The sequence below is a fragment of the Sceloporus occidentalis genome, unplaced genomic scaffold (genome assembly GCF_023333645.1).
Source record: "Sceloporus occidentalis isolate IW3139 unplaced genomic scaffold, rSceOcc1.0.p SCAF_330, whole genome shotgun sequence".
NCBI classification, from domain to species: domain Eukaryota; kingdom Metazoa; phylum Chordata; class Lepidosauria; order Squamata; family Phrynosomatidae; genus Sceloporus; species Sceloporus occidentalis.
In genome coordinates, this window is record NW_028317310.1 from 240,965 (window position 1) to 257,000 (window position 16,036).

Here is a 16,036-nt window from a genome sequence, read left to right on the forward strand (position 1 = left end):
CTGAACACCTAAAGATGGCGCCTAATAGAAAATCTAAAGCTAAAGTAGCGCACAGCCCTGAACTGGACACATCAGCCGGCCTACATCCATGTTCTGAACCTGCCCCTGCATTGAGACTCCTACCTGATCCGGCACCGAGTGCCCTGACAAGAAGTTCTAAAATATTAATGTTGTTTTATATATATATATATATATATATATATATATATAGGACCAGGCTCCACTGTGACATTACCAACGGAAAAAATATATATTTGCCATATCAAATAACACATGCCCAAAACCAATGTGCCAGTGACGTGTGACAAATTTGTGTCATACCCGGTCAAAGCCCGTGGCTGATGTCATAAAAATGTCACTTTCCACCCACTGGCCATAAGTTAGGGCAGTGTAGGATAAAAATTAAAAAAAAGTGCACAAGGGCTCCTGAACAGTTCTTGGTGAGCTCACCAACTCAGATAAAATAAGTGTAATTTGTCCAGCCCCGCAAATCACTCCGGGCTCCATGGTCTCATCGGCCTCAAGGCCAGAAGACATCTCCCACTCTCATGGGTACTAGACTTTTCAGTCATTGACTAGGGCAGTAGTTGTAAATAGGTTGACCTCGTAATAAAGTAGGTTACCGTTGATTAGGGCTATACCTTCTTCTATTTGATCTGGGATTAGCGCAGGGCTGATAGATTAGGGCATCCTTTATAGTTATTACTTTTTGCTTTGTGTCATCTGTTTTGTGAATTTTCAATAGCTCAGAGCTTTTAGCATTACTAGCATAACTCTATCAATAACAATGATCATCAGAATACTGTGGGCCATAATTGATCCTAAACATCTTGGAGCCCATAGCATCAATGAGAGGTATTTGTCCGAGAACGCCTCTTTGTAGCTGTATGCCTGGAATGGCTCAGGTGGCAATGCAGTCTTATTACCTACATTGTTAGTTATAAAGGCTCAGGTCAGCAATGACTGTCGTCACTGGCCCGTGTGGAGAAGACCTCCACACAAATCATACAGAGAAATATGACAATGGCAAGAGTTAAGAACAGTTGTTCCTGCCGTGCTAAAAGGGCTTGATCAACACTTCCAAACCATGGAACAGGGTCTACTGGAGAGAGATGCTCCACTCTGGAATACCTGGGGCAGCAGATCTCTCCCAAACAGTTTAACAGCCCCCGACCTCACTGGAGCAATCCCTCTAGCACATTGCGCTCCCATACGGGTATTTCCTCGCTGGCCCACCGATTCAATAGAACAATTTGGCCGGTGGGAAGTTGTTGACTCTGGCAACTACCAAATAAGTTTCTTTTGAAAAATACTTTACCTTCAGAATGAAATGGGTTTTAGGGGACTATTCCAATGAATAATGGGAGCTGGGAGCCAAAATCTCGGTCAGAGGACCCTTTCTTGGAAACAGAGACAGCTGTGGTCAACCTACCTTGCAATACGTATTACCCACATCTGGGCTATTATAATCGAGGAGGTGACAGTAAGTAAGTACTGTCTGGAGATCTGGTCAGTTGGTAACATTTAATTAAATTGTTAAATAATTCTAATTAGGTAGAAAGGCAGAAGCGGCACATAGTTGGATGGATAGATGATAGCTAGATAGATAGATAGATAGCGTTGTCTGATTCATTGTATGTAAATTATTCTTCTTTACTTATTTTCCGTCCTCTGAGAATAATTTATTTGGCTCTTCGTAAAAATCTCCCTCTCCAGCTAACAAATCCTACTGATCGATCCATCTTGGGCTATGTGTACCTTCGCGTCAATCAGACAGGAAATTGGCCTTACTAATTTCACACCTCATCCCCTGGGGACAATCTGGGTGATCCGACTGCCCTCCTCTAACACACGGACAACACCATATAGCAAGGTTACTTGTAATCCTACCGCACACACTGCTCTCTCCTGCACATATATTAAACTCCCAGATTGATCTGTCTCTCCGCTCCTCCCCCCTCATCTATCTTTTTCCCAAAAGAAAATAAAATGATATGGGAATTTTTTTTTTATTAGGGATATTAATGCTTATAGGATTTGTCTCCCTTCCTCTTGTTTTTTTCATGCACAACCCTTATAGCCAGACAAAAAAATAATAATAATAATAAAATAAGAATAAAAAGAATTGAAAATATTTAATAACATTAATATAATTTAAAAAAATAATATTATTAATATATAATTATAATATTATAATTATTTTAATTCACAATAAAAAAACATTATATGAATTTTTTTTATTAGGGGTATTAATGCTTATAGGATTCATCTCCCCTCCCATTGTTTTTCATGCATACCCTGTAGCCAGGCAAATATATATATATATATATATATATATATATATATATATATATATATTTTATTTTTTTCCTTATTTTCAGCCATCTATGGAGAGGGTTAATGAAACTGCACTACATTTTAAAGAATATAAAAATTCCAGGGTGACGTGGACAAGGATGGAAATTTCGGGGGAAGAGTACATAGATTAGTAACATTAGCTGGTTATTGTTTTTAGCTATGCATATATTAACTGTGGTTTGGATAATAGATAAACATGTTCATTTTGAGCCCACTTTAGCAACCCAATGAAACATGTCCCTAATATAATGTAAAGCCATGTATATATAATAATAAAGTAAAGTCTTATTTATGCAGTAAATTGTTATATTGCGAAAAAGTCCTTTCCAGAGCATTATATGATTTTGTCATTTTTGTTGGTGTTACTATACAAATCAAATGATGGGGGTACAGAAGGTAAGACGGGAAAGGGGGGTGCGGTTCAACATGCCATTACAGAATTTCCTCTAGACTCTTCTCGATTTTCTCATTTTTTCTAATGGTTTTACAAGATCATAAACAGACACCAATTAGTTTTACGTGAGGCGTCACCACGGCAGTAGAGGACTTGTTTCCATGGGCTCCAGGGAATCGTAATGATGCACTATAGTGTCCTCTGGCTGCTTGATTTGAAGACCAATATGACCAACCAAAGGGCCCCAGATATACCAATGTATGGATATTCCTTCTGTATTCATTAAGCCCTCTGACGATCATGGAGGCTTCCCCCTCAGGACTTTTTACAGCCTTTTAATTTTAACGACTTGTAGCTATAATAAGAAAAATGCTTTATACCTAAAGAAACAGGCAATGCCTTTATGGACCAGAAATCGTAATGAAAGACGATAGTTCTAATTACAGCAGTGCTGACTTGTGTCCTGTAGGCCTCTACCTGTACAATAACATAGGTCCTGTAGGGTCACATTTCCATTTCAGGTGCCCCTGGGAACAGTTTCATGGCCATACCTCGTCAACTGAGCAGCATAAATCGGGTCTTACCTGCTGTATATTTCCCTATTTATGGTGGCAGCCATTTCTTCCAATGATGGGTCTAGACCAAGCAAAATAGCGATTGAGGAGTTAACTTTGGCCCGTCAGTCTGATTTTCCAGCTGATAAATTTTCTTTCTGCGTCTCTCAAAGAATTTCATTACACAGAGTACACAGACCGAGCGTAGAGGATTCTACAGGTGACAGTCAGGCTACACCTCTCCTCTCTCCATCCATTACCTAGTCACATGACTAAGGGCACCTGGGACTCTTCCGCTAGCGACCTATGACCATTAGATAATAAAGACTGGTGCTTGGTCCATCCTAGCCATTCATTATCCTGGCTGAGGGATATGTATTTGCACAATCGCTGCTCATAAAAATGGTTCCTACAAAATCAGCAAGGAAACATATTGGGTTTTCATGACTGGAATTCAATGAAATATTTCTGTGGATAAATATTTATTTCTAGATGATACCCAGATGCTTGGCTTGGTGAGAACGATTATCGCCAGAGCCGAGCTGGAAATGTCTCCCTCAGCACTCCCTCAGCTTCTGGCAGCGGATTTCATGAGTGTCGTTCTGGACACTTATGAAGGCCTGTGTCTAGACAAGTGAGTCACCTTATTCTACTGCAGATCCATAAGGTGGTTGAGAAGTTGAGTTGTGTCCTTCCCGGTTCTTTAGATTCTAAGGGACAGAACCGTGCTGTGTACGGTAGCTTGTGGGGCAGATACACTTAGACCAGGGGTTGCTCTAAATATTGTTTGACTCTCTTGGAATGTCACAGTGTGACAGTGTTCTACTGAAAGCATGGTAGATACCATCCAATACCAAGAAGATTTGGATATGTACATGTAAACTACTACCTTGCCTTGAGTGAGGTGTATCATTGGCTCCCTTCCATTTGTTCATACATCCCATGTACTTTAAGGCCCCATTTTACATGCAAAGGTCAGCCATACGTCAAAAATTATACGTGTCCTGGAAAAACATGGTTAATGTGGTCCCCCTACTCCCTCTCCAGAGTCAGGTGAACACGCACATCCTGCCAACTAACTATAGGGAAATGCCTACAAATCTCTGATTATCCTAGTTACTATTATTACACAATTACATTTTAGCACTAGCCTCCCAGGGGCCAGTATAGATAGGGGAGGAAGGTTCTGCAGCATGTAGGCGAAGGAGTTAAGAGGAGTGTATTTCTTTGCGTAAATGCTTCCTATTTATTTGACTGTACAGACCTCTCATAACCTTGTAATCCGTGAGCAGATAATTAAGGCGTTTGAGAGAAAAGTGCTTTATCAGCAGGAGCATGAAGAGAAAAGTGTCAGATCATACACAAGAATGATTAAGGAGAGGCTTTCTACTGGTGTTTAACCCACTTTGGATCCAAGTAGCCTCCTATGCTCAGTGCGCATCTCCCAGCCCCGAAGAGGGGCACTTTAATGTTTCAGGGCGAGGCTTAAAGCATGGATGGAGGTTAAGGCTTTACCAATACATTTTGTGTGACCTAACAATGACTATTTATGCAAAAGAGTGCAGTATTAAGAAGAAGAGTGCAATTCATACAAGTATTTTCTGCAGTTTCTATACATATAATTCTAATGGTTAGGGCTGTAGAGCTCTGTAATACACCCATACCCAAGAAGCATTCTTCTTGAAAAGAGGAGAAAAGAGGGACAAAGGAACTAAAAAGAGGGACTGTTCATCTTATACCTAGACACATAAGATGTATATTAGCGCGACATATCTCCAAACAGTATTATTTGTAGCCAGGAGAGTCCAGATTTTCGGGCACTGTCCCCCTGTCACAAGAAGCTGTCCTACTGTCTTTCTATTGAAGGTGGCAGGAAGCATTGGCTGGTTGGGTGGATATGATCTCCCGTGTCAGACCCAAGGAGGTGAAAACACAACAAAGAGACAACCTCCTTTGCAATTCCCACATGCCCCCTTGCATTGGTAGGTGGCTGTTTGCGTAAGGCGGGGGGGGGGGCATATGACCACTCCAGTCATGTGATGGCCCCCAGCCACCCAAGACAGGTTTCCCAGAAACGATGGGGGGTATGGTGTCATACCAGGGTTAGCAATCCATTTTTAAACATGATTTAATTTTAATATTAAAAATAATTTTTGCCGGTGCATCATGGTACCGCTCCCTATATCTCCTCTTATTACTGTTCTCCATACAACCTCTCCCCATTACTCCATATAACCCCTCTGTAATACTCTATATAACCTCTCTCCAAATACATGCATGCATTTATCTCAATCACATCCTATAACTCCATATACCGTTCTCTTATACCCTTTATTTTCAGCACTTGGGCAATTAGATTGCATGCTATGAGTTTGGATTATAATGCAAGATCCACTGAGTGCTTTTTTTTTTTTTTTTCCGAACCTGATGCATTTCGCTTGAGATCAATTCCTAATTTAATGTTTAAACTTTACCCACAATGTCCCAGCTCCCCTGAACACACGACTGTGTCTGAGCAGGAGGAGGGGGCGTCTGGTTTAGGTAAATGCCGCAGACTTCCTTTGGGGCGGCCAGCGGTGTCCTTTATGTGACAGATCTGGGGTCATATAGAAAAAGAGTGACTGCTCGCTCAAATTCCTAATTTGTCCGCTTTCACAGTCCGGAGCATTCTGTCGTACCGACGCTTCCCTCGCTCAAAAGATGATTAAGGAATGTAACCCTTGCCGTGCCCAACAGATGTGCCGATGTCGGCAGATGTTTGATGATAGGAAAGGTTTCCCACCTCCAAAACATGATGGCAAAGGAGATATCAGCGAGATTAATGTCATATTGATAAAACTGAAAACAGAGAAATGTCACCGTTTAGTCCTTAAAGAGGAGCCGTCGCTTTCCCCAAAGCGTGTGTTTTATAGTTATATACGCTAAATAAACCCACGGGATGGCGTCTACAGAATAAAATAGGATCTACATATGCATTAAACCCACAAACATTCCCAGGATTTGCATGGTTGTTCCCCCCTTAAGTTATCTCTCACCAGAAAGTTGCTGATAGCTGCTGATTGGTTGAGGGAGCTGAAGTGAGGAAAAGCAAGGAGTAAGGAATAGGAAGTTGATCAGATAATGCTGATTGTGCCACAGTCTACCACCTACCTCAATCTCCTTGAAGTTAACTTTTAAACTGCATATCGCCAAAGCTATACAGAATCTATAGGTAGTTCAAACAAAGGAATGTAGTTATACAGAAGGCTTTTTTTTATTAAATGGGTGTTTGTTGATTTCGATGAATTTGAAAATTGTCATGACATTTAAAATCATCACAAAATGAAAAGCAAGAATGCCCCACAAAAACATCTATCTAAGGCGTGAATGTTCCGTCACACTATACGGCCAAATAGTGCTTAGCCCCCCACTACATCACAGTACCCCATGTTTGGCGAGTCCTATCTAATTTAGGTAGGGTGGGTACTGTTTATGGATAGATAGATGGATAGATAGATAGATGGATAGAGATTTACAGAAGGAATGAAAGAAGGAAGGGAGAGAGAGGAGGGATGCGTGCAGATTATAGAGGAGAGATGAGGATGAATAGAGGGGAGTGTAAAAAGTTGAATGTGTTACACAGGGCCGGCCCGACATTGGAGCCAAGTGGGGCAACTGCTCCAGGCGGCACTTTTGAGCCCCAAGCCCTTTTTTTTTTTTAAAGCGAAAGAGAGAGAAAGGGGCGCCGAGTGGTTTTCGCTTACCAAGCTGTCAGTACCCGCTCGGCGCCCCTCTCTCTCTCCTCTGCGGCGAGTCTTCCTGTTCGGTCTCGGTGCCGGCTTGTAATGCTGAGTGCCGGAAGATTTCCGGCGCTCAGCATTACAAGCCGACACCGAGACCGAACAGGGAGACTCGCCGCAGGACTGCTAAAAGGTAAGTACAACGGGGGGGCGTCAGGGACGGAGGGAGAGGAAGGGTAGATAAGGGGGGGGGCATTTAAAAATTCGCCCTAGGTGGCATTTTGCCTTGGGCCAGCCCTGGTGTTACATAAAAAAAAGGAAATGGGAATTGGGGAGGGGAAGAGGTCAGTAAAATGGAAAGAGGGAAGATAAGATGGGTGTAGAGAATAAATCTGACACGTGGTCTCTGCACTTGTACAGAATACATGCGTGACAGATTGCAGGCACGCTAAGGGCCACCAAGCGTCTCTTTTAATGAGAGACGCATTTCTGTAGGAGCCAATTAGTCAAATTGAATGAATGACATGGAGTCTGTCCCTGAAAGGGTTCCTCACAGAGCCGAGACACTGGGACATGCCTACTCCTAATACACAGACACCGGGACATGCCTACTCCTAATACACAGACATCAGGACCCAGACCCCTCACTTCTCCTAATACACAGACATCTGGACACAGACCTCTCCTCTTAATACATGAGTATCGCCTGTTCACACACAAACATTTCACTCATTGTGCTAATGTTAAAATACTGGGCCACATATCGTACGCCCCTCTACACAGCTTGTTATTTCATATATATCTGATTTAGTGTTGTCTTGGAGAGAACAGCTCTAAGTTTGCCGATCGATGGTTGGAAAGTTTCGGCGTGAGAGCGAGGGCACTTCAGAGTCCCCCTCCTTTCAGCTCCCCCCACAGAGGTCCTGTAGTAATTACCCAGCCAGGGCGACTGAGCATGAATTCTCAATATCAGGAACAGAAAAGGCAGAGCCACTGGAAAAATATCACACAGACTGGCACACAAGTGACTGAGACAAATAGTGCACACACATACACACACTGATACACAGAGACACACTGATACACACGCTGAGACACACAGAAACACAGACACATGATACACACACAATCACACAGAAACGCACATGCACAGAGTCACACACACTTCGAGACACACAGAATCCAACACAAATACACACAGATACACACTGAATCACATACATGCACCTTGATACACACAGACACCACAATACACACAGCATCACACATAGACACATGCTGATACACAGAATCACACACACTGATACACACATAATCACACATAGGATCACATCCACACACTGACACACAATCACACAGATACACAAGGACTGGCACACAGTGGCTGAAAGTGATAGTACACACACACACACACACAGAATCACACACTGATATATAGATAAACAAATATACACATGTCGGAGCATACAGACAAGTGGCACAGAAGGACTGTATATACAAAGACTTACACAAACACACTGTGTAATCTGGCATGCGGTGGCTGAACGGTACACAGACACACACACAATCAAAGATGTACACAAAGAGCGACAAACACACAGAGAATGGGATATACAGATCCAATACACAGAAAATGGCCACCCATAGATAATGATGCAAAAAGAACACACCTCGACACACAAACACAAAGCAATACATTAGTGTAAGCACAGCACATACGTGCTAATACACAAAACATGGACAGACACATTAGATCAAAAACACAGACTGCCACTATATAAAGAGTATACACCGATCAGCCATAACATTATGACCACCTGCCTAATATTGTCTAAGCCCCCTTTTTGCCACCAAAACAGCCCTGACCCGTCAAGGCATGGACTCCACTAGACCTCTGAAGGTGTGCTGTTGTATTCGGCACCAAGATGTTAGCAGCTGATCCTTTAAGTCCTGTAAGTTGCGAGGTTCGGCCTCCATGAATCGAACTTGTTTGTCCAGCACATCCCACAGATGCTCGAGTGGATTAAGATCTGGGGAATTTGGAGGCCAAGTCAACACCTTATTGTGTTCCTCAAACCATTCCTGAACCATTTTTGCTCTGTGACAGGTCAGATTATCCTGCTGAAAGAGTCCAATGCCATCAGGGATACCGTGTCCATGAAAGGGTGTACATACTGTGCAACAATTCTTAGGTAGGTGGTACGTGTCAAAGTAACATCCACATGAATGGCAGGACCCAAGGTTTCCCAGCAGAACATTGCCCAAAGCATCACACTGCCTCCGCCGGCTTGCCTTCTTCCCATACTGCATCCTGGTGCCATGTGTTCTCTAGCTAAGTGACGCACCTGGCCTTCCACGTAATGTAAAAGAAAATGTGATTCATCAGCATACCTGGGAGCTCTCCGGTTCAACCGCCCACCAACGTCACGGGACTACCCACCAAGGTCAATGGGCAGTGCTGGCCACGTCCTGCAAGGGAAGGCTCCGGGTAGCCGGAGCTAAGACGTTCCCAGTCATGTTCATCAGACCAGGCCACCTTCAAACTTCACCAGGGGTAGAAGTTTGGAGGTATGCACTAGTGGTGGTAGAGGGTGGCACTGGAGTGGTGGGTGGGAATTCCAGGAACAAAATTATGGGGCCTATATTTTTAGAAGATTTAGTACGTCTTATTTCAAGTCCTCAGAGGTCAAATGACCAAAGAGTTTCACTTTTGTTTTAGAAGATATGTGAGGTGTGAAACTCAGAAGGACATTAGCACAGTTACTTTGATAATGGAGGCGTTGTTGATGCATTAAGCGTGGCAAAGCCCTGTATGTGTAACAGTGTCAGTCCTGGCACTACTGATGCCCAGTGTACAAGTGCAGTTAGCAGAGATTAATGTCCAGCAAGTGTAGGGTTACCCACTCTATAATCTCGTCACGTCCATGGACAAAGATGAGCGGTAACGGCCATAAGACTAGGTGGTCTCCCTCCTTTCTCCCGATCTGTGTTTGATCGGGAAAAGAACAATCTGATAAAATCCGCCCCCCTGCACCCTGTGCCTGGTCGATAAATGTCTCTCATCGCTAACAAGCACAAAATCAACACTATTAGACTGCCACCCACTGGCCAGAACTGGGACCTACATAGTCATTGAGTCATTCCATAATATGCATGACAGTTTAAATCCTTAAATATGTCTCTTATCAGTCACTCCCCTTTAATATTATTGGCTCAGATGTTTGGATTTAAATATATTTTCTTTTTTTTTTATGAACCATAACCACGGGCAGGGTACAAGCTACAGTAAAAGGCTTTAGAACCACACCCCCCAAGCCCAGGAGTCCTTGGAGTACAAATGGGCCCTTTAAAGCTGTTAGATTATAGATTATTTATTACCAGACATGGCTTAAAAAAACTGCACATGCAAAAAATAGAATCCAAGCCTTTTAAATCTAAAACAGGGTATTTGGCATACCCCGAACATTTCAGGAGTCCAAATCACACCTTCGTTGGGGCGGTTAAGAGGCCGGGTCAGGGTGTGGTTAGAGGCAGGTTGGGACTACCCTCCTACCTTAACCTTACCCCATCAGGGCATCCTTGTGGCATCTAGAGGAGGGCATGTGGGAGCCGAGATAGAGCTCTGTGCTGAAAGTCAGGGTAAAATGGTGTTATTCAGTTATTGAGTTAGAATTGTTTTTGTCCTCCTCAATATTTGGCTATGCTTTGGTATTGATCTGTGGTTTCTTTGGGTTTTGTTGACCAGCAGACTCCTTAAAAATGTGCAAAACCATTGCTTTTTGAAGCACTTGAACTGGTTATATGAGATGCAAAGTGCTGATTGTTCCGTGTGCAATATTCTATTATATGAACGATTTCCAGGAAATATTTTCGCGAGTTCTTGGGAAGTGGTCTTCACACTCGTCTGTTGTGTTCCACCACGGCCTTTGGTGATCAGAATGAAAGATTTCCAATGCTTCACACAGAATACTGTCTTAACCCAGACCGCTCAGAGAAAAACACTCGGTGTGCAAAGTATCCATAACAACTTCAATTATCCATCACAAAGCCATATCGGTGAAGAAAATCTGCCATCTGGATCTTCTGTACAAACCCAGCTTGACCAGCCGTCGAACTTCCCAGATGCAAACCTGCTAGTACTTACTAATTCAGAAGAGTAGATTTTACTCACGATCATGCCTGAACAACACCTCCAGTGCTAAGACCTCCTGTTTCTGTTCTTTTCTCCCCAAAACGGTTTCCAAGATGTGATAGGTATCTTACATAGGGTACTTACATAGGGTACTTTGTGGGTATGGTTGTCCATGAATGGGAATCAAATCTGGGTTTCAAATTCCCATCAGCCTCAGAAAAGTCATATAAATGCAGGTTAATAGAGATCTGAATCATCCACGTTGTCCCCACTTTCTAATTTCATTATTGAGTTATTTTTAAAGGACCATTTATAACGCCCAATTATTTTGCCTCATGGATTTTCTTTGGTCTGAATGTTCCTTTAAAAAACATTGATTTTATTCTGGCAAAGAACACTAAAATTCCTTTTAAAAATCCACCAAAGGCATTGTTAGCAATACATTTGGTTTGAAGACATAATGGTCTGTATTCTTTGCCGTCATTTTTCAGATGATCGATTTTTGACATGTTTTACATTAAAATTTCCCCTACTTTTACTGCCTGTACAAACCAGGCCATTCCCTATAATGCAGCATTGCTCCTCTAGCAGTCTATCACTTTAACTTTTAAGACTGGTCTACACCTGCTCAATTCGGTGGTCTGGATCTCCAACATGAGACAATAGAGCAATGCTTCTATTAAGTTATTGGGGGTTAAAATTGCATAGTTAATAAAATTACTATTTCTTTTTTTAAATTCTAAAACATGGCAAATGTAAAAAAATATTAATATATGTCATAGTCAGCCCGTCATTATGCTCCTATATGGACTGACCGTGACCCAATTAAAAAAAAGCAGGGTTATTATAAATTCCCTATATGATCCTCAGCTTCCTTCAGTGCCACAAACGCCGGAGCAGGATCCACACCAAGGCCACAAGCCCCGTGGCCATCGTCACAGCAGCCACCCGCATGGGAAGGTAACTCAGCGAGGCCTCCAGCCGGGCGTGGAGCTGCAGGACCTGCCGCCGCGTGCTGTCCCTGTCCCCTGAATTATTAATAACATGGTCGGCCAGCGGCAGCTTGCTGTCCAGAGGGAGCTGCGAGGCCAGACGCTTCATAACATCCTCTCGGGATAGACCGCTCCTCCGGATCAGGCGTTCCACCTGGGTCTGTGGGTCACTGCATAGGTGGACAAACAGAGTCATTTAGTGGTTTTGGGAAGTCCTGAGTACATAAAGAAACTATAAAATAATGCCAGGCTGCCGGTGCCGAGCAACTAGACATCAGTATTACAGATGGAAGCCTTTGTATTGCCCAAATCCTGACACATTCATGCGCAGGCCAATCTGAACCTGAAATACCCTCACTCTTTTCCATACTATATCAATGATTTAATAAGGTTTAGCCATGTCTTTGCCTCTAAATGAAATTATAAAGTTGATAACCCTACAAATATTGTATTTAGCAGCAGCAAGGAGCCATTTGACCCATCTAGTCATCCCACTTTTTGTACCTGCCGAGACCTCTTGATCCGCACCCAGCCTTGGTCTTGAATTAGGTTCAGAATAACCTAAAGCCTATACCGTTTTGTGCTTATATTCCTTTTATTGGATTAACCCTTACCACTACTGCTGGAAGGTTGTACCAATGACCACATTAAACCTAAATAGGGCAATAATGCAACCCCATCAAATGTTGCTATATCGTAATGCTTTGGTCCTGCTTCATGGTCTTCATGGTCTTCTACATTTCAGATAGTGCTGATCTTCAGGATTCCGAGGAACCAGCCAATGGGACTGAGAGGTTCCTCTCCCACGTTATTTTACTCGACTAAAATCAAAGTGATCAGAGCTGGCCATGTTTCGCATGGTAATTTCATTCACTGCCACCACTACGCCCACTGCTATGGCATGGCTGCCCAAAACATCACGATGATCTTTCCAAAATGTCAGGCTCAGCTAATATCGCAATCTGCCACCTTCCATTGTCTGGCATTATAACATGACAACACGCTCTGTGTAAAGGCTGCAGAATGAGCATGTTCACTTAGCAAAATTAGCACTGGATGGTATCATCAGCTATTTATTTATTGTGCCTTATTAGCCTAAAAAAACTCATTTTTATCTACAAGAAGGGCTGAGCTCACCCTGTACGATGCATAGTTTAATCATTATTAATACTAAATCAAATGCATAGCTAAATCACTATCAATATTAATATATTATAGTTAAATCTCCCCATATTAACTATGAATTATCCCTTCAGCCCTTCATGCACGAGAAGTACCATGACGTTGGCCTTTCTTAATGCATAGAAAAGTCCGCGAGCTGGAGGATCATCTCGCCGGAAGACTCTAGAATGAAGGTGAATAGGCAGGATTCTATCTGGAGATGACGTTCCTATCCATCTACACTGATTTCATGAGTTTGTATTTCCTGTTGACTAAAATATCTGCTTATTTTGGGGTATTTTTATTCAGGGTTCACTAGAACCAATATTACACAATGAGTAATACTGTGAAGGATCTCAGGGTCACCTCATTTAGGAATCCATATATAAGCAGAAACCAAGAAAAGGAAACATTCGAGTCGCGTCGTTGGAATATGTCCTACTAAAGCAATGGGATGGAGGTGGTGGACCCCCATGCTAACGTATAGAAGTGAACCGGAGGGGATAGGACATGATGCCTCCTTTGTAATCATCACAAAACTCCCCTTGGCTGAAGATTCTTACCAGTAGACAAGAACTGTGTGTTTCATGTAGCGTGTCAGGTGTCTTGACTCAAACAGCAATGGGATGTCAAGGATCACGTATCTATACCCTGTGGGATTATTGGAAATATCATTACTGCGTCTGTACCCTGGGATTATCACGTAATTATCATCCGGTGGCACCTATCATAAAATTGGGTCTAGAATCAACATAACAGATAGACCTTAAACTGTAATACTAACCCGGGCAATCAAGAAACTGGCTGGGATAAGGTGAAGAGCGGCAATGATCAGGGACCGCAAATCAAAGGGTGTGGGTTGAGGAACAAGCCTTAACGCATCTCAATACTTAAATACCTCCGGCCCCTATAGACTACTCCTTCACAACAGGCAGCGAGACTATCTGCCACCATTCAAGAATATCTGCATTTAAAGAAGATGTCTCCTTTTTTTCCACAGTCTCTCCTCTTTACACAAATCCCCTATTATTGTAAAGCCTGCCAACGCCTCCTGCTCTCCTACAGCCGGAGGATCTTATCGGCATAGGCTGACATATTATTTGTAACGGATGGCTTACGATCTCCAGGGGTGAGGGAAATATTCTGCCTGAGCTTCTTCAAACCCGCGATATCATCTGTCCAAAAACCCATAACGAGAGACTCGCTGTCCCAGATGACCGGGTGACATTTGTCACCTTATTGTTACTGTTACCAGTTTCTTGCAGAAAGCAAACCTCCAATGAACTGGCATTCTTGCTACTGTATCGGATGCCATTTAACGACTTGAAATATTCTAGCCTCAAACCCAGAGATAATGATTCTATAGAGCAAAGGCATCATTTACCAGATGTAATGGTTCTCCGCCTTACTCTTTGGTTCCAGCATCCTTTATTTGGTCTCAAAGTTACAATTCTTATATACATGTTCTCGTGAAGCATGATTGATTCGGGACTTTGGAATTACTGAAGTACGCTCCCATGGTGATAGCCATACAAGTTGTTATTCCTCATGTACTGGTTTGGGAACCAATATGTGGAACCCATGCAGCTCCACCAACAAAGAGTGCGTATTAAAGTTTGTTGTAAGGCAATCAGAACTGGTATTGACACATATTCACTTTGCTTTGGTACACGAAAGGTTAGGGGCTTTCTTATTTTGCCTTAATAAATAAATGAACGCAGAAATATTCAAAGCTTCCACTCGGCTGTTGCTATTACTTTCTAGTATTCCTACAGTCCACTTACCCATGACGAAATACCAGAGTGTCTGTTTCAGCATAGCTCTTCTGATCGGCGGGTGAGTGATGGAGTTCAGCAGGGCTCGCTTCTCGGGGTCAGAAAATATAATTGATCCCAACTTTTCCCGATCCAGCTCCCCATTTCTCAGTAGCACCTGCTCTCCAAAGTGATGTACAATCTGGTTGTATGCAGGGGTCCCCAGCTGAACCACTTAAACAGCAAAACATGGCTAATATTAGCTAATACCCCAAAAGACATTTTCTTCCAAGATAGGGGCATGGAGCGGAATGACAATACCCTGTAGCTTGCATCTTTTGAGGGTACTTACCCTGCCTTGCAAGGACATCGGCGTCGATGATAGCACAACCCAATTCACGAAGTATATTGACCACGGTGCTTTTACCAGAAGCAATGCCACCAGACAACCCCACCAGGAACATCGCTGGAGAAAAATGTGGGGCAAGTAGAAATATTGGCACCTACAAGAAGAACGAGGCTATGGTGAAGAGCCCACGCTTAACCCGTCTATCACTATTACCCTGAAATAAAGGTCACCCCGTTTTACGTTATACATTTTTTCCCCGTTAAACCAGAGGAAGGAAACCATGCAGGCGATATTCTATAAATTACCAGATAGTTTCATCTCCTATTTTGGGTTTCAAAAATGTTAGGTTCATCTCCAGTACTTCTTAGGTTGCAAATGTATCTTAGCATTAACGTGCGGTCATCTTTTGGTGTGACAGCACCTATTGCAATATATTTCTGTCGTGGCAACAAAAGTAGAGCCTTGACAGCTGATAAGGGCCATTTAAAAAAAAAAATAATAATAATTTCCTGGATCCTATATCACGTCATTATTCGATGAGTGTCCAACAGACAGGTAAAATGCACCAGAAGCATGCCCACCTATGAAATGTATTATTTTAAAATTGTTTTTCTAATAAGTTT

General features: G+C 42.6%; 1 protein-coding gene across 1 annotated transcript; it reads right to left on the reverse strand.

Moving 5' to 3' along the window:
- Positions 1-12,033: 12,033 nt before the first annotated feature.
- On the reverse strand, positions 12,034-15,528 carry LOC149274450 (dephospho-CoA kinase domain-containing protein-like). Its single transcript, XM_089505480.1, has 4 exons — positions 15,417-15,528; positions 15,095-15,298; positions 13,874-13,961; positions 12,034-12,319 (listed from the first exon to the last, which is right to left on the reverse strand). The coding sequence occupies exons 1-4, from the start codon at positions 15,526-15,528 to the stop codon at positions 12,034-12,036; spliced, it is 690 nt and encodes a 229-aa protein (XP_089361606.1).
- Between the last annotated feature and the right edge of the window lie 508 nt (positions 15,529-16,036).

Excerpts from the sequence above, each read along its gene's own strand:
- LOC149274450 (XM_089505480.1), bottom strand. The coding sequence starts at position 15,528 with ATGTTCCTGGTGGGGTTGTCTGGTGGCATTGCTTCTGGTAAAAGCACC. Across the intron at positions 15,299-15,416 it reads CGATGTCCTTGCAAGGCAGG|TGGTTCAGCTGGGGACCCCT; the intron begins GTAAGTACCCTC and ends TTGCTGTTTAAG. Across the intron at positions 12,320-13,873 it reads CACACAGTTCTTGTCTACTG|TGACCCACAGACCCAGGTGG; the intron begins GTAAGAATCTTC and ends CCACCTATGCAG.